The 25,035-nt window shown below is 52.6% G+C and overlaps 1 protein-coding gene across 2 annotated transcripts; it reads right to left on the bottom strand.

The window, feature by feature from the left end:
- Window positions 1-127: 127 nt before the first annotated feature.
- LOC133340847 (sodium-coupled monocarboxylate transporter 1-like) lies at window positions 128-24,267 on the bottom strand. Of its 2 annotated transcripts, XR_009754950.1 has the most exons (17): window positions 22,986-24,267; window positions 20,095-20,243; window positions 18,394-18,459; window positions 15,334-15,385; window positions 14,224-14,291; window positions 13,360-13,514; window positions 12,316-12,456; window positions 11,182-11,311; window positions 10,283-10,371; window positions 9,324-9,445; window positions 7,772-7,839; window positions 7,523-7,609; window positions 6,624-6,868; window positions 5,492-5,595; window positions 4,774-4,868; window positions 894-3,633; window positions 128-846 (listed from the first exon to the last, which is right to left on the bottom strand). XR_009754950.1 is itself a non-coding variant. In XM_061549282.1 (16 exons), exons 1-16 carry the CDS (start codon window positions 23,191-23,193, stop codon window positions 3,535-3,537), a joined length of 1,878 nt encoding a protein of 625 aa, XP_061405266.1. In that variant the 5' UTR covers window positions 23,194-24,267; the 3' UTR covers window positions 128-3,534. The 2 variants fall into 2 exon arrangements, 1 of the variants encoding a protein (XP_061405266.1); XM_061549282.1 differs by having other exon boundaries at window positions 128-3,633.
- Window positions 24,268-25,035: the final 768 nt, after the last annotated feature.

The raw sequence follows: 25,035 nt of genomic DNA, 5'->3' as shown, positions 1-25,035 counted from the left end.
ATTAGGCAGCTCCCACGTGGCGACAGCTGTGCGATCGTCATGTCCATGTGCAAACAGGTGAATGATAATAATGATGACAAATAATGAGAAGGATGTGTTTTGATGATACGGCGCAAGCACAGACCAGTGAGATGCGCAGCATTTATTGAAAAGCAAGACACACGTTGTGCACAATATACAAAAAGTATAAAATTTACATGGCCCCCATTCATCGCGAGGACAGTCACCGTGGGCAGTTCACCGCGAGGCTGGCAGCTTGTGCCAGATGTCGCATCATCACCCACAACGTATACATCTTCATCAATTGGAGGGTGCGTGTGCGTGCGCAGTCTTGTTGCGAGTTCCCGCTGGATGAGGGCCTCCCCACGCCGAGCGGGTCGTAGGGGCGATGTAGGCATACTTCACCATGCACGCTGATCAGTGCAGGTCCGTTAAAGGCGGTGAGTATAGATGTGGCAGCATAGAAGTGCAGCACAACAGGTGGATTTTTAGCTGGATTGCCCTCGGCAGTTCATTCCGACCTGATCATTTCGCGGTCAGCGGTCCATCAGCCTGCAACTACCCACTGACTCACCTACTCACCCACACACTCACCTACTCAGCGGTACATCAGACTGGAACTCGCCTACCCGCACACTCACCTACTCACCCACACACTCACCTACTCACCCACACACTCACCTACTCAGCGGTACATCAGACTGGAACTCACCTACCCACACACTCACCTACTCAGCGGTACATCAGACTGGAACTCGCCTACCCGCACACTCACCTACTCACCCACACACTCACCTACTCACCCACACACTCACCTACTCAGCGGTACATCAGACTGGAACTCACCTACCCACACACTCACCTACTCAGCGGTACATCAGACTGGAACTCACTGCCGCTGCACGATGTTCGAGACTCCTGACAGACATTGACCCAGTTCAGTACAACATGCAACTGTTGAATAGAGCTGACAATGTATGCATTCTAAGCACTCGTGAGAACCTCGGTTATAATAATCGCGCTTTTACTTACAGTATTTGCTTCACGTATCCCCAAAGCCTATAGCACATGTGATGCGTGTGTGTGGTTCCTTGCAAACAACTTATCCCGCATCCATTCTGATTAAAATATGCCTTGAGAGTATTTGGCTGATATACATTTCCACGTAACAAGCCACTTCGTTGAGCTATCATCTGTGGCTCAACCCCGTAGATAAAGAGCTACAGCTCAGTCGGCTTTACCTGATAAAATAAAAAAGTAGTTGTTTATAGTTTAGAAATAGTTTAGATATTCCCATTGCACTATTAGTAATGTCACAAGGTAAGCACACGTGTCCTGTTGGGGAGTGTCGAGTAAAGGTGTCACCAACAGGACGACATCGTTCATCAAACCGAATAATCGGAGAACCTCAGCTCTCGGCCCGAGTGTTTTTCGAGGTCGTGCCCGCGTTGTCGTTCGGCACGGTGTCTGAAGTTTCGCCCCACAGCCCTGCAGCAGGTTGGTGGAGCGAGACGTCGAACATGTATCGTGCTCAACGACGCCGCGGTACAATTCAATTTTTTTTACAAGAACCGCATCGGAGAGCTGTACAGCGCCAGCGAGAGAAGCGATATGCAGTCGTGCGGTGTCCATTATGGCCCATCACTTCTACGGGCGCTTTCCTCAGCCAAAAGCCACGTGGTTCTGCATCGCTCGCCGACGAAGAGCAGCACGTTATGTGCCTGTCACCCAATATACATTTTATTTACAATGTTATTTTCTGCGGTTAAAGACAGAGGTGTAAATGTTGCATCGAGTCGTAAATTAACGTCGATCTTTAAGCTCCACAAATGCGTGCGCCGAACTGCTCATGGTTGGTTATAATTGGTGTGTCATTGTTCCTGTTTGCAGATTCAAGTGAACCCCCACCCGCCCCTTTCTGCAGCCACTAGTGGCCGTTACATTCACCACGATGTCAAAATTTGAATCGATTCTTGAATACAATCATGACGTTGAATTGCAACACGATTCACAGTTGATTTTTGAGGATGAGGTCCCATAGAGTAAAATGTTGAGTCGTACACCCTCCTCCACCCGACACAGCCAATGCATAAAGTCGTCACGTGATGAACAAGCGTGGCATATTACCGCTTCAGCAGCGCTAACGGCAAATTGTTGTTGAGAGCGATCCACGCACGTATCGATTTCGTACCACGTGTCGCTGGTAAGTTACAAGCAGCATAATCAGGCTGTTGCCAGAATTCAAATTTGAATTGCAACAATTCATGGAATTACAGGACTCCAACCCAACAAGCGAAAAACATAATAAGACGACAAATCACATCTAAATCTTACACCGGGTGTCCATAGAGGTATCGTCTTATATGAACGAATTATGATGAGAGACAGCAGGTTGAAGTGTGTGGTTGAAACGATGGCAGCATCTTCTCCTGTGTACCCTTCTGCTTGCGTATATTCGACAAGGCTCGAGCGCTGTCAGCCCAACCAATGAAAACGATCGCACCCGATGTGGTGGCGAGCATCTTGGGGCTCTGAAGCCGCGATAGGACGAGCCGCCAATGCCACGGGGGAGACTCATACCAGGCGTGTGTGAGGTTATCAGAGATGTGGATATTGTATTGTCAACATCATCACCATTCATGGCTTCATCAAGCTGTACCTCAACCAGCTCAGGCTTCCCGTCAATCACGTGACTTCTGTGCCGCTATTCCCACTCTGAATCCCTCCCCCCTCTCCCAGCCACCCCCTGCGAAAACATACGCTGCTCCGTGCACCATCTTCCACCCTCTTCTCATCTCTCCTCACCGCTTTCCTCCCGTTTCTCAGTTCATTTCCCATCCTTTCCTCTTATTCCCCATTCTTTCTTTCTCTTCTCCTCTCTTCCCTTCCCCATCTCTTTATCTTTTCCCATTCATTTCATCCTCGACTCTGCTCTCCTTCCCGTGGCGGTGTAGCCACGGGTACTACGCTGCTAGCCTCGCACGCTGCTGCGATGACGCATTGATCCATCGCGCTATCCGATGTTGTCGCTCCACCTTCTGGCTGCCACTCCGTCAGTACCCACTCCGTCGTTATCTGTGACCGTCTGTCGTGAGCCCATTTCGAGCGACACGTCCTGCCCTAGCGCCGCTCAGCGTTTCTCAACAGTTCAAGAGGCGCCATTAATTACGTGCGCGTTCTCTTTCCTTCGATATGAAAATCACGTGACGACATCTCGACAAGTGGCCACCCAGCCCCCGTGTGTGCCCTGCAGGCCTCAATTTGTTGCTGCTCACTAACAGCACTTGCCCCAACAGGCTGTTGAGTCTACACGGGGGATCTTTGTCTTTGTATTTTTAACGAATTTAGCGAATATCGCTGTCTAATTATAAAAAAATAAGAATGATACTGCTACGGACACCCGGACACAACAGCAAAACAATGCCGGCGATGGAGCTCGTTAGGACGTCACCTTTTGGAAGAATCGTTGTCAAAAGTAAAAACATAAAGACAACATTTGGAGCGCCCCCATATGCGAACTGTGATGGACGTCCGTCACAGCTTGGTGCTGTGGAGGGCGATGTCCGCTGGGGGGATGCCGTCTTTTTCCGCAAATCCATTCGCATCTTCCTTATCCGTGCCCTCCTCCTCGTCCTGTAGATCCACACACGGCCACACGCGTGCAACGCGACATCACCCAAACGTCCCAGGATCTATGAAAAAATAAAAATAGGTTTTACCCTTTCTGCCAATAACACAGGGAGTGTTAAGATGTTCAAACACCAAATGTAGATCGATGCAAGGAATCAAGTCCGCGTTAACCACACGTACTTGTGGTGAACATGCAAACTAACGTGCTCTGGTAATTAATATATGTTGTCTTTGAAACAGATTGGCCGGCACCAGTTCCCAGGATCTTCCTTCCCCTCCCCTTATAGACCGCGGGGGAAAGTGTCGCTAATAAGAAGATACATTAATGCCCAGCCGTTTTGTCAATCCACTGCTGGATGAAATCCTCTCATACGCCGTATCGCTCGCGGGAGAAGTCGAGGGCAGCAGTGGGCTGTACTGCCCTCTGCTGCCCACGACACCTGCTGCTACACACGCTCGTCACGCGTGGGGGTCGCCCATCCACACACGTGGCCATGCTCAACTCAGCTTAGCCTCCGTGAGGTCTGTCAAAATCGCATTTTTACAGTTCACTCTTCACAACAACAACTACAACCACCGACGCGACGCTGCAGGGAGACGGTCACCGCGTCGCGCACTTTCAGAGGCGCATGTGCGGCCGTCTGGAACGCTCTTCCCTCCGATATGAGGAAGACACTGGGAGCTATGCACTTTGAAATCTTCCAGATTGAACACACATTTCTTGAGAACCGCTTTTCTGTGTTTCGTTTGTTGCCCCCCCCCCCCACTTCGGATTGGCCCGGTTGGCTCCACACACGGTGCGAAGGAAGCTCAACGCACACACACACACACACGTGTACTCAACGCACACACACACACGTGTACTCAACGCACACACATACACACACACGTGTACTCAACACACACACGTGTACTCAACGCACACACACACACGTGTACTCAACGCACACACACACACACGTGTACTCAACACACACACACACGTGTACTCAACACACACAAACACGTGTACTCAACGCACACACACACGTGTACTCAACACACACACACACGTGTACTCAACACACACACACACACGTGTACTCAACACACACACACACGCGTGTAGACCGCGCGGAGATGCAGGAGAGGGGCGATGCTCACCGTGTATGTGAGGCTGTGGACACGCAGCAGGCGCAGCAGGGTTTGGACGAGCGGGTGGATGAGACGCGAGTTGACGGGGCGCACCCGCCCACGACCTGCAATGCGCGTACACACACACACAAAGACAAAGATCCCCCGTATAAACTTAAACAGACGTCTTTAGAGGTCAAGTGCTGTTCGCTACTAGCACTGTGAATGCTGGCACGACGCGTGAGTGGGTGGGGAATGACCGACACCACGACCGGCCGCCTTTGTCTCCCCAGTGGTGATGTTTTTACACACCGCACCAGAAGCTCAGTTGAGGCTGAGTCGATCTAGGTTGAGGCCCAGGACCGGTTCAGACAATCGTCTCTGGTGTTAGTGGCCTTGAGTGGGGAATCAAACTCGGGTCCGTCGAGTTTGTAGTGTAGCGTGCTAATTGCTGCACTACCGCTCCCAATACTCCACATACGTACACACACACGCGTGCACACGAAAGTACACGCGCGCTTGCGTACACACGAAAGTACACACACACGCATGCATGCGTACACACGAAAGTACACACACACACGCGTGCGTACACACGAAAGTACACACACACACGCGCGCGTGCGTGCACACGAAAGTACACACACACACGCGCGCGTGCGTGCACACGAAAGTACACACACACACGCGTGCGTACACACGAAAGTACACACACACACGCGCGCGTGCGTGCACACGGGACTCGTACTTGAGATGATGCTGACGATGAAACCGGCGACGACCACTCCAATGCAGCCCACGGCGCTGTAGTAGAGGTAGGAGATGGAGTACCACTCATCGGCGATGGTCGGCCTGGGGAACAAGACAAATACAAAGATCTCCCCGATAGCCTGAACAGACTTGTTGGGGCAAGTGCTGTTCGCGAGCACCTATGAAGGCTGACACGGTACATGAGGGAGTTTGTGACGAAACGCTAGGCCCGGCCGCCTTTGTCTCTCGCGTGGCGATGTTTACACATCACACCGGGTACTCATTTTAGGCTGAGTCGACCTAGGGGAGGCCCAGGACCGGTTCAGATAATTGTCACTGGTGTTGGCCGTGAGCAGGAATCGAACTCAGGTAGCTACTTTCATAGCAGAGCACGCTAGCCGCGACATTACCGCTCCCCACACACAAGGACAAAGATCCCCCCCCCCCCGTATAGCCTTAACAGTGGGTGGCCAGCACAACGCCCGACCGCCTTTGTCTCCCCAGTGGCGATGTTTACACACTGCACCAGGGACTCATTTGAGGCTGAGTCGACCTAGGGGAAGCCCAGGACCAGCTCAGATAATCGTCACTGGTATTGGCCATGAGCGGAAATCGAACTTGGGTCACCTGTTTTGTAGCGCAGCGCGCTAACCGCTACGCCACCGCTCCCTTTCACACCCACGTGTGTGTCGACCTCGGGGAAGCCCAGCGCGAGGCTGACTCATGACATCTAGTGGAGGATCGTTTAACTGAACAATTTAGTTCCGCGGTTCCATTTGCAAGCGTGAGTTCGCGTTTTAAGTCAATGTAAAAAACAGAGAATCTGGTTCGTAAGTGCGAGTGTTTATAAATCGGGTGTTATATTTGTATCGCACCTTAGTCCAATGCACTTTACAATCATTATTAAATTGCATATCAAAGTCAGCAGATTGCCATTGATTCTTGAAGTGACTGAAAGGTTAAGAATGCGGGCTAAATGAGCCACTGAGGACACTTGGTCAATCCACTGCGATGGGATAGAGCGCCCTCAGAGAGGCTCAGTCACACGCGAGGTGAGACTGGTCAAGCGAGGGCGACCGTGGGCGAGCAAGGGCGAGCAAGGGCGAGCGTGCGGGTGATCCATCACTCACCGCATTTCTGCAACGTCGGCCACCGTCGGGGTGAATCCCGTCGGGGTGAATCCCGTCGGGGTGAATCCCGTCGGGGTGACTCCCGTAGGGGTGAATATGGTTGTGGTGTAGTTGCTCATCACGTTGCATCCCGCCGTGGTCAGGGGTAGAGGTCGAGTCTTGATGGGCAGGGCCGGGTAGAGCTGGGCACCGATGCCCACCCAGAGGGACAGAAACAGCCCCACGAAGAGCCCAGCCAGCGCACCCTGCCAGGAGCGAAGAGGCACGTCACGGGTGCGGCGGTCTGCAGCTGGTGATGGGGCCGTGGAGCTGGGCGGGTGTCGTGAGTGTCCTGCCCAGGGAGCTCGCTGTCAGAGCACGGAGCTGGGCGCACGTGCACACTGACTCCCCACACTACTTGTTCTCCTCCTTCCCCAATTCATAGTTGCTGGCACAAGCACAATGTGTGTTCCCACTACCCAGTAGTGTAGCGTGGAGTTCCTGGGTCCTGGCCCAGGGAATAGCATCGGGGGGATGGGGGGTGGGTGGGGAGGTGGGGGTGGGTGTAGTGCCCTGTCTAAATTTCCCATGAGTTTCTGGAGACCCCTCGTGCTAAACCATTATCGGGCGTAACCACAGTGGAACGAGTTAATTTGCTTATGAATGGGGAGCGTGGTGGGGGGGGGGGTCGCGAGCACCGAAGTTGGAGAAACCCTGCCTGGTGATCCTACTGATTCATTGCATCGGATGTGGGAATCAATGTTTTGTCATTGGTGCACGTGGTATGCGATGTTACGGCGCAGTTTGGTGTGGTGCAGTGCAGTGCGGTGTGGTGCCGTGCAGTATGCTGTGGTGTGGTCCTGTGTAGTGTGGTGCATTGTGGTGCGTGCGATGCAGTGTGGTGCAGTGTGTGCACTCACCAACTCGTTGGCCCACGGGAAATAAATTCCGAGAATGAAGAGTCCGAGCAAGGGCCCTCCCATCATGCCCAGGATGCTTAGCGCGGCCTGTACACACAAACACAGTCAAATATACTCGCAGAGGCGAACGCTGCTGTCGAGAAAGGTGATTGGTCACAGTCCAGTCACCGACGACCCCGAGGAATAGTCGCGCAGCACGAGGGAGAGAATGCGCGTGGCAGCGACGTGCCGCGGGTGAGACGCATTCACCTGCAGCACGTTCCCCAACAGCGACGCCACCAAGGACATCACGATGCAGACGCCTCCGAAGAACACACCTGGCACACGCACGGAGCACGCAGAGTCACGCTGCTAGGTCGATAACTTCTCATCGTTGTCGTTCCCTTCATTGCATCTTGTCATCGTAAACTAAATGAAAGTGTTACTCTCCGCGTCATCGCCTGGCCTTTCCCGTCTCGGTCAAATTAAGGCCATCTACGATGAACTACGGCTGTGAAGATGTTTCCTACTAACAGATCGTCTGACAAACGCGCCCGGTCTTAACCAGATCTCAGAAGCTATAGGTAGGACACGTTGCCTTTAGATTGCTGCCTACCGTGCAGAAGGCAGGTGTTGGAGCAGTCTTCTTCACACATTTTCAGAAAGGGGGGGGGCACTTTGGCCGATAAGACATCGTCAGTGTGAGGGCCGCCGCATGTTTGACACCATTGGGGGTTTGACAGCACCACGATGTGGTGCGCCAGGGGTCGCACTCAGGCCCATCAGGGGACGCCAGTGGCCTTGCAATGAAGAACACTGAGTTCGAGGCGGCTGTGGGGGTACATTGTGGGCAGCAGATGGCAGTGCATCAAGCTCTATCACTGTGTACACATCCCAAAGAATACAACTACTGGAGATCGCCTACTTATAAAAAGTCATAACGTTGCATGAACGTCACGGAAAGAACCGAGCCCTGATACTGCTTTGTGCTCGTTCGCCCCCAACACTGCATGGGTGATGGCCGCACTTGTCAGCAAATCGCAACATTGAAATCCATCGTAGAAAAGTCGTAACATTTTTTACGAATCTGTAACCAATTGATGGGTTTCCTGAACCTGAAAATTAAAAATATATAAATATCTGTGCGGAGATGAATCGAGGGTTAACTGTTAATTTATAAACAAATAACGCAGAATGTCCATCTACTCGCGAACAAGAACGTATGTGCACAACAGGGGAGCTGTGGTGCAGCGGTTAGCGTCCAGAATTATGAACCTGGCGAGCAGAGTTCGATTCCCGCTCACGGCTAGCACCAGTGACGATTACCTGAATCTGTCCTGGGCTATCTAGGTCGACTCAGCCTCAAAAATGGATACCCGGTGCGATGTGTAAAACAGAATCACTCGAGAGACGAAGGCAGCCAGGCACAGAGCTGGCGAACCACTGCCTTCATCGGTGCTACTCGCTAACAGCACTTTCGCCAAAAGTCTGTTCAGGCTATACGGGGGATCTTTGTATTTTTGCACAGTAGGGCGCGCAAGTGGTGCATTGGCCAGTCATCTCAGCCTGTCAACTCATGGAACCTGGGTCTGTCCCGTAACCCCTGCCAGCAGTGAGCTGTGGACACTTCACGTGATAGTTTCAAAGTGCACCTGGCCTGGCACGGGCGCAGTGTTGACATCCCCGCCACTTAGTGACAAATGATGGCAGTATTTTTATGTTGTGTGTGCACGTGTTGTTGTTGTGTTGTTGTGTGTGCACGTGTTGTTGTTGTGTGTGCACGTGTAGTTGTTGTGTGTGTACGTGTTGTTGTTGTGCGTACTCAGGCCCTTGGAGGTCCACGAGAGCTTCCTCTCGGAGGCTCCGCGCAGGAAGGGCAGCCGAGGCCTCAGAATGTCCTCCAGCGTCACGGTGGCCAGGGCGTTGATGCTGGACGACACCGTGCTGGGGTGGGGGCAGGGGAGGGGGGCGGGAGGGAGGGGGGAGTTTGCGCACAGCAGCGGATTGAAACAATCCCCTGCACACACACGTGTGTGCGATACGCGTGTGTGATACGTGTGTGTGATACGTGTGTGTGATACGTGTGTGTGATACGTGTGTGCGATACACGTGTGTGATACGTGTGTGTGATACGTGTGTGTGGTACGCGTGTGCGGTACGTGTGTGATACGTGTGTGCGATACGCGTGTGTGATACGTGTGTGCGGTACGTGTGTGATACGTGTGTGTGATACGTGTGTGCGATACACGTGTGTGATACGTGTGTGTGATACGTGTGTGTGGTACGCGTGTGCGGTACGTGTGTGATACGTGTGTGCGATACGCGTGTGTGATACGTGTGTGCGGTACGTGTGTGATACGTGTGTGCGATACGTGTGTGTGATACGTGTGTGCGGTACGCGTGTGCGGTACGTGTGTGATACGTGTGTGCGATACGCGTGTGTGATACGTGTGTGCGATACGTGTGTGATACGTGTGTGTGATACGTGTGTGTGATACGTGTGTGCGGTACGTGTTTGATACGTGTGTGTGATACGCGTGTGTGATACGTGTGTGCGGTACGTGTGTGATACGCGTGTGTGATACGCGTGTGCGATACGCGTGCGTGATACGTGTGTGCGGTACGTGTGTGATACGCGTGTGTGATACGCGTGTGCGATACGCGTGTGATACGCGTGTGCGATACGCGTGTGATACGCGTGTGCGATACGCGTGTGATACGCGTGCGTGATACGTGCACGTGTACAGATGGAGTGTCGCGTGCCGTGCGCGTGTCTCCCACCTGAGCGTCCCGCTGTAAGCAGCAGCCACGAAGAGACCGGGCAGCCCGGGGTATCCCCGGAACAAGTTGACCACCAGGTAGGGCAGCACCTAGGGGAGGGGGGGAGGGGGGTTACAAACACACACGCGCGTGCAAAGACAAAGATCCCCCGTGTAGCCTTAACAGACGGTTCGGGCAAGTGTTGTTAGCGAGCACCTATGAAGGCCGTCACGGCACACGAGGGGGTTGGTGGCCAGCACCACGTCCGGCCACCTTTGTCTCCCCTGTGGCGATGTTTACACATCGCACCAGGTACTCATTTGAAGCTGAATTCGCCACTGCTATTGGTCGTTCGTGGTAATCAAACCCGAATCGCCGGGTTTGTAATGCCGTGCGTGAACCATTGCACCACCGCTCCCCAAACGCACACACTCATGAATATAATAAGTTGGCGGTCTCAACTCGTAACGCGCCGCTGCAGAGCAGTGTTCGCTCGCTCTCGAAGAGAGAGAGAGAGAGTGAACGACTCAGTGAGGACGACTCAGTGAGATAAAGAACGTCTCAGTGAGGACGACTCAGTGAGATAAAGAATGACTAGGAGGCACCAGGAGGAGGAAGCACAGACCAGCAAGAAGGCAGCAGTCGCAGTAGCCAAATGGTGACCCGGCACAAACAGTGTATCAAGCTCTGCGGTCCTCTACATATTAAGGTACTCTCAACCAATGCACGAGGGTTTACATGTGGGAGAAAAAAACATCTACACATTTTCGAGCTAAGATTTTGGTCAGGATTTATTGTCATGCTGGTGGTAGAGTTCTTGCTACCCCTGGTGGTGAGCAACTCAGGAAAAGCGGTTGTGAAAAAAAGTTACGAGCTGACCACAGCATCGTCGTTGCTGAATCATCTGCCCAGTGTCGTACCTGATCGGGGGCGCTGATCTCTCCATTGGTGAAGGGGTCGCAGTCCTTGTAGAAGGAGTGGATGAGGAGGCCGCACAGAACCACGCACCACAGGATCAACACCAGCCCCACCAGGTTTAAATAGAGAGCCCTGCAAGCAAACAAAGATCCCCCCGTGTAGCCTCAACAGACTTTCCAGGCAAGTGCTGTTCGCGAGCACCTATGAAGGCCGGCACGGTAACCGAGTGGGTGGTTGGGTCGGTGGCCAGCACCACGCACGGTCGCCTTTGTCTCCGCGTGGCGATGTTTGCCCACCGCACAAGGGACCCCATTTGAGGACCATGACCAGTTCAGACATCACTCGCGACTGATGGTATCTGTGAGCAATAATCAAACCCAGGTTGTCTGGTTTGTAGTCCAGCACGCAAACCACTGCAGCGCCGCTCCATACAGCGCCACACACACACGTGTATTAGTGAAGGTATATCAAGGACAAGCATGCACGCATCTGCAATCCATATCTACACAACTCAAGTTTCCCGTCAACCACGTGACTTCTGTGTGGCCACCCCCCACTCTGAATCCGCTTCTCCCCGCCCCCTGGGGGAACAGACGCCGCTCCGTGAAGCAGCAGCAGCGTCGGGATCCTTCTACATCAGCAGTGACTGGTCGCTGTTGATTGTTGTTGTAACTTTCCGACCCGCCCCTACGGGACATCTGTGAAAAAGAGCTCCATAAATAAACAGTCTGATTTTGATTCGTCCCAATCCTCGTCTTATCTGACCCTTTTGGTCCCGTTTATCCATTCCTTTCCCATGCCTTTGCTGTTATTTCACGAACACCCCCCCTGCCCCCCATTCACACACTGCCCGCCAACAACACAATGTGGCACCCACCCCATGAACACCCCCCTGCCCCCCATTCACACACTGCCCGCCACGAACACAATGTGGCACCCACCTCGTGAACACCCCCCCCCATTCACACACTGCCCGCCATGAACACAATGTGGCACCCACCCCATGAACACCCCCCCCCCATTCACACACTGCCCGCCATGAACACAATGTGGCACCCACCCCGTGAACACCCCCCCCCTCCCTACGGATGGGGGCGCTGTCTCACGCTGCGAGCCCTGGCGGCAGCCTCACTCACAGCTTGGCCTGCACCATGGAGCGGCAGGCGATGTAGCGCTGCACCTGCGACTGGTTGACGCCGTACACGGCGAGCCACGTGAACCACCCGCCCGCCAGGATCGTCCAGAATGTGTGGCGGCGCAGCGGGTCCGGGTCGAAACTGGAGGGGTGGCCCGGGGGGGGGGGGGGGGGTGGTGGGGGACAGAGGGGGGGGGGGGTCAATAGACAAGGGATGGGAACCAGAGCGAGTGAAGTGAGATCAGTGAAGATTTGAAGTTGCAATCTACGGGCCATGTATTTGTGTGTGTGTGCATGTGCCTCCCGTAAATCACGTGCCATCTGTGTGGCCACCCCCACTCGGAATCCCTCTCCCCATCCCCACATCTCGAGGTGGAGAGATGTTATCTCCCTCGCCTGGTATACAGGAGCTCGTGTGTTCGATGCCAGACCCTGACGATGTCTCGTGGATATTTGGAGTTCGCGTGTTCTCTTTCTTCTCGTGTTGGTAGCGTGGATTGTTCTCTGAGTTACTCCGGTTTTGCCTTCCACGTTTAGAAACATCGCACGCTTCGATTATTTGACTGCGACTATAAATCCCCACGTGTGATGTTGATCATAAAAGCCACTTCAATGAACAATTCGTTATCTGTGGCCGAGTCGCCTCTGGTAAAATAAAATAGCTTAATTGATTTTTTTGGATAACACCACTCAGCAGAGGTACGCTCTCGCCAAAGAGGATGGATACACAAATAACCTGTATCCGAGGTAGGGATTCAACCCGTGAGGTGTTCCACGAAGCAGAGAACCAGCAACGAGTATCTAAACCTGTCCTGGGCCACCCCTAGGTCCACTCACCCTGAATTAAATACCTGGAGCAGTGGTGGGCAAACATCGCCACTCGGGATACAAACGCGGCCGGGCACGGTGCTGGCCACCAACTCCCTCGCGTGCCATGCTGGCCTTAACAATAATAATAATAATGGGTGCTCTTGTCCAAACAGTGTGTAAAAGGCTATACGGGGGATCTTTGTCTGTGTGTGTGTGCACGCGCGCCGGCGCTCACTCCCAGAAGTTGAGTCGGCTCCCGTTGGCCGCCTGCTCCCACACGACGTTGATCCCTCCGGCCAGGTTTGTGCCCTGCACGATGACGGCTATGAAGCCGGCGACCATCACGCCGCACTGGAACACGTCCGTCCACACCACCGCCTTGAGGCCGCCCTGCAGAGCGACGCGCACACAGCACAGCAGACGGGGCCCGGGGCTCGTCCTCCTCCTCCTCCTCATTGCTTCCTCTCGCGCGGTGCTCTTCATTGCGGGCCTACTTCAGTGCGGCCCCCGACACAGGATTGCAAGATTTTGTCTTCCAGGCGGTGTGGCGGCTCTCACTCTGACGCCTTATTGGCGAACGTGGCCTCCCTCTTAACATAAGTGACGAACACTGCTCTAGCGCATGGCACATTTGTGTTAATTATATACGTCCAGGCTTCAGTGTTTGCGAGTCATGTTCACTTAACTAAGTGAGCCATAGCACTCTTTGTCACGGATGACCAGTACAAGCGTGCGTGCGTGCGTGTGTGTGTGCGTGCGTGTGTGTGTGCGTGTGTGCGTGCGTGCGTGGTCTCGCCAAGGGTGTGGGGAGCGCACTGAGCTACAATTCGCGCTTACGCTTAATATCAGTGGCGGAATATCTGAATCAGTCATGGGCCTCCCCTATGTCGGCTCAGCCTCAAAGTGAGGGTACAGTACCTGATGCAGGTGTGTAAACATCATCACTGTGGAGACAAAGGCGGCCGGCCGGGCGTGGTATTGGCCACCCACTTCCCTTGTGTGCCGCGCCGGCCTTCATAGCCGCTACTCGCTAACCGCACTTGCCCCCGCAGTCTGTTGGAGGCTATCGGGGGGGTCTTTGTATTTGTCGTCGTCTCACCAGGGTGCAGTAGAGAGTGCACACGGCTCCCGTCGCCACCACCGCCCCCCAGAGGTTGAAGCCGGTCACTGCGCGCGGCGACAAGAGGCGCGCGTCAGCGCGCTCGTCCGCACGACTCAACGCGTCCGCAAATAGCGACACGATGCATGTGGCCTTCATAGAACAAAGCACCCCCCACTATATATTAGCCCACGCTTCTGGCAATTGCCCTTCTTCATAGCACGTACAAAGCGAGGAGAGAGGCAGAGTGGCGAGTAAGGGTCAGTTTACAGCATGGAGTGACAATTAAAATTGTACAATTAAATCTGGTGACCAGTTTTTTTTTTTTCAAATAGGCCAATAAACAATGACACCAATAGTGGCGTATAGTGAGTAACAGGCCCGTAAGAAGATGCCCGCGCCTGTGTGTGTGCACACGCCCAGGTGTACATGTGGGTCCAGGAGTCCAGACCAGATATGGCACGTGTCAGTACCACGCGAGGTGGTGTAACGTGGGAGGCTCCAATTGCCCGATGTGGACAATAATCGTGAATTACGTAAACGAAACGAATTTAAATGAGTGGAGTTATGAAGTAATCAACTCGTTTTGGCCGTACAAGTTACACTGATACGACTCAATCTTGGTTGCGTTAAGTGGCACCGATTTCTGCTCTGGCCCATGGACTAATGCACACGTACGTCACATTGTCAGTCCATTGCGGGATTAGGGTTTTTTTTTACCATACTTCACCATGCTGGTCAGTGCGGGTTAACACGGGCGGGGCACATAGACGTACCATAGTACAATACAAAACAATGGATGTTGCTGCGCCAAGTGTATTGCCCTTCTCCCGCACCTCCGATTAGCACGGCTGGCTTCGAAAGAAGTTCATCGTACGAAGTTCAAGTTCAACATACATACTTGCCCTCTGGTGACAACGTAGGGTCACTCCACCCCCTCCAGCCACTAGAGGGCGTTATATTAATCACAATGCTAATATAAAATGTATTATCGAGTTATTGCCATCGAATAGTAATATGGTAATGCCCCAGGTGAGACTTATCCCGGTTGCTTTGGTTGCCACCTGGTGTACCCCAAACAACACTTCAGACTGGAATGTGTTGCGTTACCTTGGTTTAACGCGAGAGCCGGTGCGTAAATCACAATGCCCGTGTAGAGGATCTGCGGTCACACACAGACACACAACACGTGCTGAGTCACGTGCCACGTGAGAGCACATTCAAGCAGGTGGAATTCAACGACGGACATTTGATTTTAGCTGGAAGGACCCGAGGTGCCCACACCAAGATTTTTGTCAGCGTTGCCAGAAAATTTCAGAACAAAATAACAACAACAAAGTTGATTCTTGACTAAAATTGCTACGAAAAAACGTGCCAATGCAATTAGTTGGCATTGGCAGTCCTGTGACGACACTGCAGGCCAGTGGCGCCGCTTGACTTCAGCATATGGTGACCGCGCGTGCTAGGCACGGGCCGTGGGGTGCACCTCGGGATGAAGTGAGGTCCCCTATACGGATCCCCTCCTCTTCGGCCCTTGGTGCCCCTCCAGCCCCGGAGGGGGGGGGGAGTCAAGTGCGGTGCAACATCACCGCCTGCACACTGACTCGATAGCCACACCGCTGTCCAAACATCAACACGACGTTAATCATGTTGATGGCGCTTGCCACCACAACCTTTACACTCGGGGTGAACTCACGCAAATGCATCGGCAATGTTTACCAGCACTGACCAATGCACTCCGAGCACATTGCCGAGTTGGATGTGTCCATACCCATTGTGTCGTTATCTTATTTGCAGGGGAGTGCGATGGTTATCTGTTATTCTGGAAGGGCCTTCTGCAGGGTACGAGGGTCACTCTCGACTCGTGTGCGGCGTTTTTGTTTGTAGAAGGAGAAAAAGCGCACAGTCATGCCGTTTTAATTGTAGAGCCCTCTGTAAATCCACTGCTGGACGAAGGCCTACACATACCCTGGCGGCGGTCGTGGGGGTGTTTGTTGACCATACTTCACCACACTGGTCAGTGCGGGGTTTTGTGAAGGGCCTAGGGTGCAAAACCGGTTCGGATAAAACTCGCCACTGCTTGTTTTACCACGTGGGGCTCATAGCGTCGTGCGCTTACCATTGCGCCACCTCTCCCACGACCCCCCCCCCCCCCCCCATGTTTACAGTTCTCTTAATCAGTTAGCTCTTAAATCCAGACCTGTCGCGCACACTTTGAATTAACGCATCCAGCTTTAACCTTGACCCCTACATCAACGAAGTTGAACTTCACTCAGTGATAACCAGGGGTTATCATGACAGCAGGGGGAAGGTTATCATTCCGTATTGTCAGAAATAACTCAACGTCTTCAATGCAAATGTTTCCACACCAATAGAGTAACTGCCCACAGTCCAATGCGGAATTGCTTCTCTCGCTATCTGGTGCCCTGTGCGTGTGTTACACGAGTAGTTTGACAACTGCTGGCGGTAAACCATATATTATTGCTGTTGTTACTTCTTGTTAAGTTAGGACATTCCCCTCCACTCTGCAATGATAGCCACTGCAGACAGTCTTGGGCTGTAGTCCTGGTAACAGAAGAGCTACTTAGCTGAACGGGGCCTTCTTACCAGCTGAGTCCGACTCTTGAGTCCATCGATCTCTACGTAACTCTGTGGATGTCCATGTCACCTTTTGGATATCTGTATCACTGTGAATCTCTGTGTAACTCTGTGAATCTCTGTGTCACTCTGCGAATCGCTGTGAAACATGATGGATCTCTGTGTAACGCTACCTGATCACGATGCAACTCTCTGAGTCTCTATGTAACTCTATGCATCTCTATATGACTCTGATATCCTGTCCAATGAGTTGTGCTCATCGTTCTTGCAACAGAACTGCTTGACTCAACTGTGGAATTTGCTACGAATCTATCAGCTTCTTTAAATTTAAACCGCATTGCCCACGTTCTAAATGTATTCACGCCACGCAATGTAATGGACGCGTCGACGTTTACCCCCCAATTATTATACTAACCTCGACCAAAAACCTGATAAATTGAGGGAAAAAAACATGAAAAACTAAATTGATGAACGGTTCAAATATTGCATCCGTAATCCTACATTCCTTTCAAAAGAGAATGTATTCGTGCGTCATGCATTGGTGTTCATGGAAGTCAGTGTGAACAATTGTCCATTAAAAAAAATTCCTATGTGATTTGTTAAAATAAATATAACGACCAAATGTGGGCCACGCTGTGTGTTCCCTGACCTCTGTGTCCGCGTGCACGAGTTCGCACTGCACTCCCATCGGCCAGTGTCTTGAAGGCAACAGCAGCAGCAGCCGCGTTGAGTGGGAGTGGTAGCGCAGTTGCTACAGCACTATGCTGTACGCTATAAAACCCGGCCACCTGAGTTCGATTCCCGGCTACGGATGTAACATTCATTGGCGAGTGTCCTCTCAATGGGCCATTGCTCCAACCTCCTCCCCCATCCCTTCACCAAACAGCAATGACCAGCGTGGTGAAGTATGGTCAATTAACTCCCTCCCCCCCAAATGCCCAACACACCATAAGGATGGTTTTAATCCAGCAGTGGATTGACTGGCAAAGGTCCCGTAAATCACAATAGCCCCGGTTACATAACATGCGGAAGTAACGCGTAACAATGCCCATAAATGCCTTCGCTCGTGACCCTGACGACGTCGAGGTTCTCTGAGAGCCAGCGGCGCGAGCTTTGAAGAATCCCTTCCAGGAGCCGTGGGCTGGGGGCTGGTCCCAATGGGGCGTGCGAACTCAGCGACACATTACTGCACACGTGGTGGCGGTTACGGGACACGTTGTATTGGGTACATTGTGTTGGGTACATTGTATTGGGTACATTGTATTGGGTACATTGTATTGGGTACATTGTATTGGGTGCATTGTATTGGGTACATTGGATACATTGTGTTGGGTACAGCACAGCACTTGCCCCAAAAGTGTGTTAAGGCTTTTAAAAATGTGTATATCAATAGTTACATATAATTAGACAATCGTGGGTTAATATTAATACTGTAATTTTCATAACGTCGTTCATGCGAGCTGCATCCCACGACGCTGTGTTGGGGTGAGTGGGGATGCAGGCTGCGAGGCGAGGAGGGTGGTGGGGAGGGCGTGGGGGGGGGGGGTGTGATTGACAGCAGGGTTGTCTCACCGTCTGCACGATGTACATCGCGGTGGCGCAGAGACGAACCGACTGACCGAACCGCATCTCCAGGTACTGCGATCGGGGACGAGAGGCAGCACAGACACAGACACACGCGCGCCGCGTCGTCATCGTCGTTCCCGGCAACGTCGTCCGTGAGACTAAAGAGAATCTCGAAGTGTGCCCAAGCGACATCGCTCAAATGAGCGCGAGCCATCGCTCGTCTCCACTGGCGCTCCTGAGTCAACGGTAGAATGTCCACATTGTCATGTCGAGGACCAGGATATCCGTTGTGTACGAAAGATTGTCACTGACGGCTCAGGATGCCATATGACTGATACGCTTGGCAATAACAATAATCGATACGTGACTTATACGTGGCCACCCTCCACCCCCGACCCTAAACCCCTCCCCTCTCACCGCCGCCCACTCTGAGAACAGACGCCGTTCCGCCCTAAAGCAGCAGCGTTGATGCCCTGACGCAGCCTACTCCTGCCTCTCCTCCTCCTCCCTCCCTCCTCATCTCTCTCACTCGACGCTTTGCTCCAATGCCTCAGCTCATATTCCATCACCCTCCCCATTCTTTATCTTCTTCTATCTTCCCCCTTTACCTTCTCCCCTTCATTACCCCTTGACTCTGCTCCCCGCCAAACTCCTCGTGCAGAGCAAATTGTCAACTCACTGCTTCACTCGGAGGGGCCTCTTGGCGCCATTGTCGGTCATTGGGATTGTTCGACCATACTTCACCACGCTGGGTTACGTAAAGGACCGGGAATGAGGACCCAGGGCCGGTTCAGATCACTCCCGCTGGTGTTATCCATGGCTGCTCGGGGTCACAGCAGCATCAGCAGCAGCAGGGCTATAGCCACTTGCACCACCGCTCCCCCCTCCCGGGTAACAATCTGTGACCGCAGGCGATGGCGCGCACGCCCCCAGCAGCGGCGCTCATTCAGACGGAGGCGACAGAGAGACGCAGAGACACGGCCACGTGCTGCTCGCGTGTGGAAGGCCCGGCGTGAAGGACGCGCCGGGCACAGGCTGGTGGTTCTGTTACCGCGCCGCGATGACGTCGGGTGGGCGGTGGGGAGAGGCGCGGGGGCACGGGTGGATGTGAGAAACTTGCCCATTGATTGAACTACCAGCCATTGGGAGACGCGTTACGCTGCGTCTATGACGAGAGATGTCCATACGTGCGCCATACATACCTGTAAACGGTTTATTATTTTAACTATTTAATGAAGTTAGTAGTATTGGCTAGATGATATGGGGCGGAGAGCGGTGGCATTGTGGTTGACGCACCGCGAGTGAATGCCAGGACCGGTCCTGTGCGCACCCTTTGCCGCACCGACCAGCAGCGTGGTGAAGTATGGTCATTCACTCCCTCCCCCCCCACACACGTGGTCGACACGGCGTGGTGGAGGCCGTCATCAAGACCACAGTCAAAATACCTTGCAGCCAGCCCCACCATCATAGACACCTGCATGGCAAAGCACTAACCAGGCTTAAGACCTGCTTCGCCTTCTTAGATCGGCAGCTTTCAGGATCAGTTGTCCGCAGGCAATGATGACGGTGACGGTGAAGATAGTAATGGTGATGCTGGCGATCACGACAGTGATGATGTTGATGTTGTTGTTGTTGGTGATGATGATGTTGATGTTGGTGATGATGATGTTGATGTTGGTGATGATGATGATGTTGATGCTGGCGCACCTCGTATGTGCTGGTGACCCCGAGGCGGTAGAAGACCGGCAGGAATCCCTCGGCGGTGGCGAGCACCACCAGCAGGTAGGTGAACGAGAAGCATGAGAAGATCGCCCCGAAGCGGTAGATCTCGGCCGGCGTGCCCAGCACCGTGACCCCTGCGCGCCGCGCGAGCACACGCGGACACCCAACGCGAGTCTAGCACCGTGGGCGCAACGGCGGCGATGAGATGTTAACTCCCTCGCCTGGTATACAGAAGGTCGTGGGTTCGATCCCGACCCTCACGCTTGTGCATATGGAGCTTGCATGTTCTCCACGTGGTCACGTGGATTTTTCTCTAGGTCCTCCGGTTTTTCCCACCACATTTAAAAACGTGCGTTTAGAGTATTTGGCTGCTCTACATCCCCACGTGAAGAGCCCACTTCGTTGAGGCTGCTCTACATCCCACGTGAAGAGCCCACTTCGTTGAGGCTGCTGCTCTACATCTCCACGTGAAGAGCCCACTTCGTTGAGGCTGCTCTACATCCCACGTGAAGAGCCCACGTCGTTGAGGCTGCTAGACATCCCCACGTAACTACCCCACTTCGTTGAGTAATAAATTGCGACGAGGTCGCTTCTGAGAAAAGGCTCAGTGGGCTTTACCTGGCAAAATAAAACATGAATCTTGACTTAAAGTTTTCGTGACTGCAGAAATTCATGTTCTTTGGGTCTTTCGGTAAAGTCACGTAGGTAGGTACAAATTAATAAAAATAATAAACGTAAAATAATTTTTAAAAACGACGACGTTTCGATCACAACACAAGCGATCGTCATCAGGAAGAAAGAGGGGGAAAGCACAGGAGGAGAAGTCCGATGAGCTATGAAGGGCTCTTTCATAGATCTCCAGTAGGGGCATGTGACAACGATGAGAGTGTACAATAGGTAGCCAGCCGTGCTGTTCACGAGCACCGATAATGGCATGAACGGCACATGAAGCGGTGGGTGGCAAGTACCACGCCGGACGTCTTTGTCTCACATTGGGTTAAATAATTTATTTTGACAAATGTTTAAATTGACTTCAATGAACATCGATGCATGCATGCTGCCTTCTTTCGCACACATAAACACACTAATTGATCTCGTTCATCTTTCGTAAAAGAAAAAAAATCAAATTTTAATTTACGTTTAGGCCACCCTGCATGTGCTATATATACTTAATTTTAAGACCACGGCGTAATTGACCAATGTGTTGAGCTTTGTTTGTTGTGTTGTTCGTGCTGGTGCATCACTGCCCAACGCAGCAGCAGATAATTTGTGTTTAAATTACGACTTTGCTAAAAGGTGGTGGAAAAAAGACGCAAAGCGCACGATGCTCTGCAATGTGTAAACGCCTCTTGTACACGAACTCCCCCTAATGCAATCATTAATGTACAGCCCTTTGTTAATCCACTGCTGAATGACGGCTGGCTCCCACAGCACGGGTTCTCTGGCTCGAACTCGTCGCGCTGATGAGTCTAGGTTCGGGTGAAGACGCGGGAGATACCTCTCGTCTCTGATGTTCGCCGTGGACGGGAATCGAACTCATTATTACCATCGCAGTACCGCTGACCCACTGCGCCCTTTGTGTAAATCTCGGCCAGGGGCCGGCAGCCTCTGACTCCAGAGCCGCACGCGGTGGCTCTTGAAGGACTGCGTCGTGGTGACGCGTTCTTTGTGAAGGACCACCACCGTCTCTCGTATTCACCACCACCACCACCGTGCATTGCGGCTCTGGACATATTCAGTTCGTTTGGGTTGCCGAATTCTAAATAAACGGCTCGTGTTGTGATGTCGGTTGCCGACCCCTGGTCGAAGTGCTTTGGAAAGATTTAGGAGCAGGTTCATCGAGTCGGAGAACACGGATCGGGGCCGGGATGACAGGCGGGGCGGTGAGGAGTGGGGTGGAGGGGGGTGGGTGGAGGGGGGTGGGTGGAGGGGGGTGGGTGGAGTGGGTGGGTGGGGTGGGCGGAGGGGGGTGGGTGGAGGGGGTGGGTGCAGGGATCACAAACTCGCGTGTTCATGGCCCAACTGCTGATCTTTACCACGCCGTGTCACTCATAAAGGTGACCGTAATCACGGCGGCATCAACCATGATGATTCTTTATGCCATGCTATCACGACTAGCAACGCCTCTCCTATAGGTTACAATATAGGACTATGTGATATGAATATGCTCTGTAGGACCATTACCCGAAACGTCGCTGATTATATATATGTTCAGGCCACAGTCTTACTGAAAAATGCATTAAGTTGTATTGATCATTTAAGGGCTACTCCTCATTACTTTCGATTTGTTGAAATATGTTGTTATTATGCTTATTCAAGAACCAAAATGAGGAGAATGATCGCGTATATCATTATGGCGAAATAATCATCATCAACACTAACATAATCTCAATAATAGCAATGGTCATGATGATCAATATCTGCCGTGATGATGATAACAGTTTTCATTATGTTAAAAAAAATGTTGATTACAGTAACAGCAATGATGACGATAGTAACGACTGATGACGATGATGATGATGAATTAATAATGACTGCACTATCGACACGATTAATAACTCACGTAATTAAGTGACAATATCGATCATCTCAATAAGCAGCGATGTGGATGATGAAGATGAAAGGAACGATTGATGATGATGACAGTAACGATTGATTACGATGATGATCGCAGTACTAATTGATGATGAAGATGAGTGTAACGATTAATGATGATGATGATGCTCATGATGACGAATACGGCAGTAACAATCGACGACAATAGCGAAGGTGACAGTAACGATGACGGACGAGGACAGTGACGACGATGAGAATGCCGACAACGACAGCGGGCCTCGTGCGGGGATGTCCTGCACGGTAGCGGAGGGGTCACTCACCGGACATGAAGCTCGCCGTGAGGGACAGCGCCACGGGGGCTGCCGACATCTGGCGGCCTCCCACCAGGAAGCCGCCCGCGGTCTGCTGCGAGCGGTCGAAGACGGCGTAGTAGACGCCGATGGCGGTGGACACGAGCAGCATGGCAGCGAACACCACGTAGTCCCACACGCCGAACGCGCCGCGGGAGTGGAAGTCTCCGTCGTCCATCCTTGCCGTTGACTCCTGCTGCTGGCTCTGCTGCTGGCTCCTGCTGCTGCTGTTTGCGTCTCTCTCTCTGTGTGTCTCTCGGCTTCTGGAAGCTCCCTTGAGTGTCCCTCTAGATAGCGAGTGTGAGGATCGGCTCTCGGTAGCGGGCGGTCCGCACGACGAGATGACACGAGCGCCGCTGATGGTTAGGACCCCCACCCCCCTCCCAAGGTTTACGAGGGTCAGTGGGGAGGCTCGTCGGGTCTTTAGTGGCCGTGGAGGTTTTGTCGGTGACGGTGAGTTGGTTATGGTGATCTGGCCGATGAGGTATCGATTGTGATTTCGTTGGTCATGAGGTGTAGCTGGCCGTGGTTATATTGATAACGCGGTGCTGATTGTGGTGATGTCTCGTTCTTGGTGATGGCTAGGGTAGCGGTGTGGTGAGGTTCGGGTGAGGGCAGAGAGAGTTCCCCACGAATGCGTGCGAGCCACGAAGCCTGCGACAGGCAGCGCGCACATGCGGAGTCGAGAGCGTGAGCGTCAGCGCGCGTGTCTGCCCGTTAGATCGATGATTATCTATATGTGCTCTTTCTTTTATATTCCGGCGTCCGCGGTTATCCACTTTTAAAATGATGCGGCTCTCGTCGTTATTATAATTATATAGCGGTTATATCGATGTCTCATACGAATATAACATTTACATCATTCTTATCGTAAGACACGCATCTGTAAGCGTGTCGATGATGATGATGATGGAGTTGACGTCGCCGATGTTCGTCGATGTCGTTGGAGCGCCTCGGTATCGATGATGTCGATGATGATGATGATGGTGACGGTGATGACTGTGGCCGATGTGGTTGTCACTTTACGCACGGGGCTCGTGACCGCGCCGAGATTCCGCCGCGCGTGACCCCGAGGAGCGCAGCGACAGCAGCCGCACAGCGAGGAGGCGACTCGCGCTCCCGCGGCTGATCAAGAGAGAGAGAGATGGAGGGAAGGCGACTGACGACTCCCTGGATGGACGCGGAGGATCTTGCGCAGCGAACCTACGACGACTGACGACTGCGGTCGTGGTCCGCGCGTTAAATACCCGCGAGCAAGGTCGCCAATGACTCGGGGCCACTTCAGCCAGCGCCCACTTGCCCCCCTCCCCCTCCCCCCTCCCCACCACGCCCGCTCCTCGGCCAACATGTCCATGCCCATCACCTTCTCGACTTGAAGTCACCCCACCTCGTGCCACACCTGCCGACCTCGCCTCATCAGCCCAGCGGTAACACCGAGCGGACTGCTCATCAGTGCCGGATGGAGCGAGTGCGAGGCCTGTAGCATGATGTTATAAGGGGGCCCTAAGTAAAAAAACACGTTAATATTAAAACACATACATTTTTACTTGCATAGTAAAGTTACTGTATTTTTTCATTTGCTATACAACTAAATAATACGACAAATCGCTAATCTTAAACACCCAGTCGTTCATAAAAGTTGAAGGCAAGTATAGTGCTATAGTGCAGAATCACTAAACCGGAATTGATAGCTTGAAAGCATTTAGAGCGGGGACCTTGAACGTGCTGGCCCCGTCGCTCCATGTATAGCTACATGTGTAGTAACTACTTGTGTAGTAGCTGCATGTGTTGTAGCTGCATGTGTAGTAGCTACATATGTAGTAGCTACTTGTGTAGTAGCTGCATGTGTTGTAGCTGCATGTGTAGTAGCTACATATGTAGTAGCTACTTGTGTAGTAGCTGCATGTGTTGTAGCTGCATGTGTAGTAGCTACATATGTAGGAGCTAGTTGTGTAGTGGCTGCATGTGTAGTAGCTGCATGTGTAGTAGCTGCTTGTGTAGTAGCTACATGTAGCTACTT

The sequence above is a fragment of the Lethenteron reissneri genome, chromosome 2 (genome assembly GCF_015708825.2).
Source record: "Lethenteron reissneri isolate LAM-NWPU_2019-01 chromosome 2, ASM1570882v1, whole genome shotgun sequence".
NCBI classification, from domain to species: Eukaryota; Metazoa; Chordata; class Hyperoartia; order Petromyzontiformes; family Petromyzontidae; genus Lethenteron; species Lethenteron reissneri.
The sequence above is the reverse complement of the archived record's forward strand: the minus strand, read 5'-3'. Positions and strand labels throughout refer to the sequence as shown.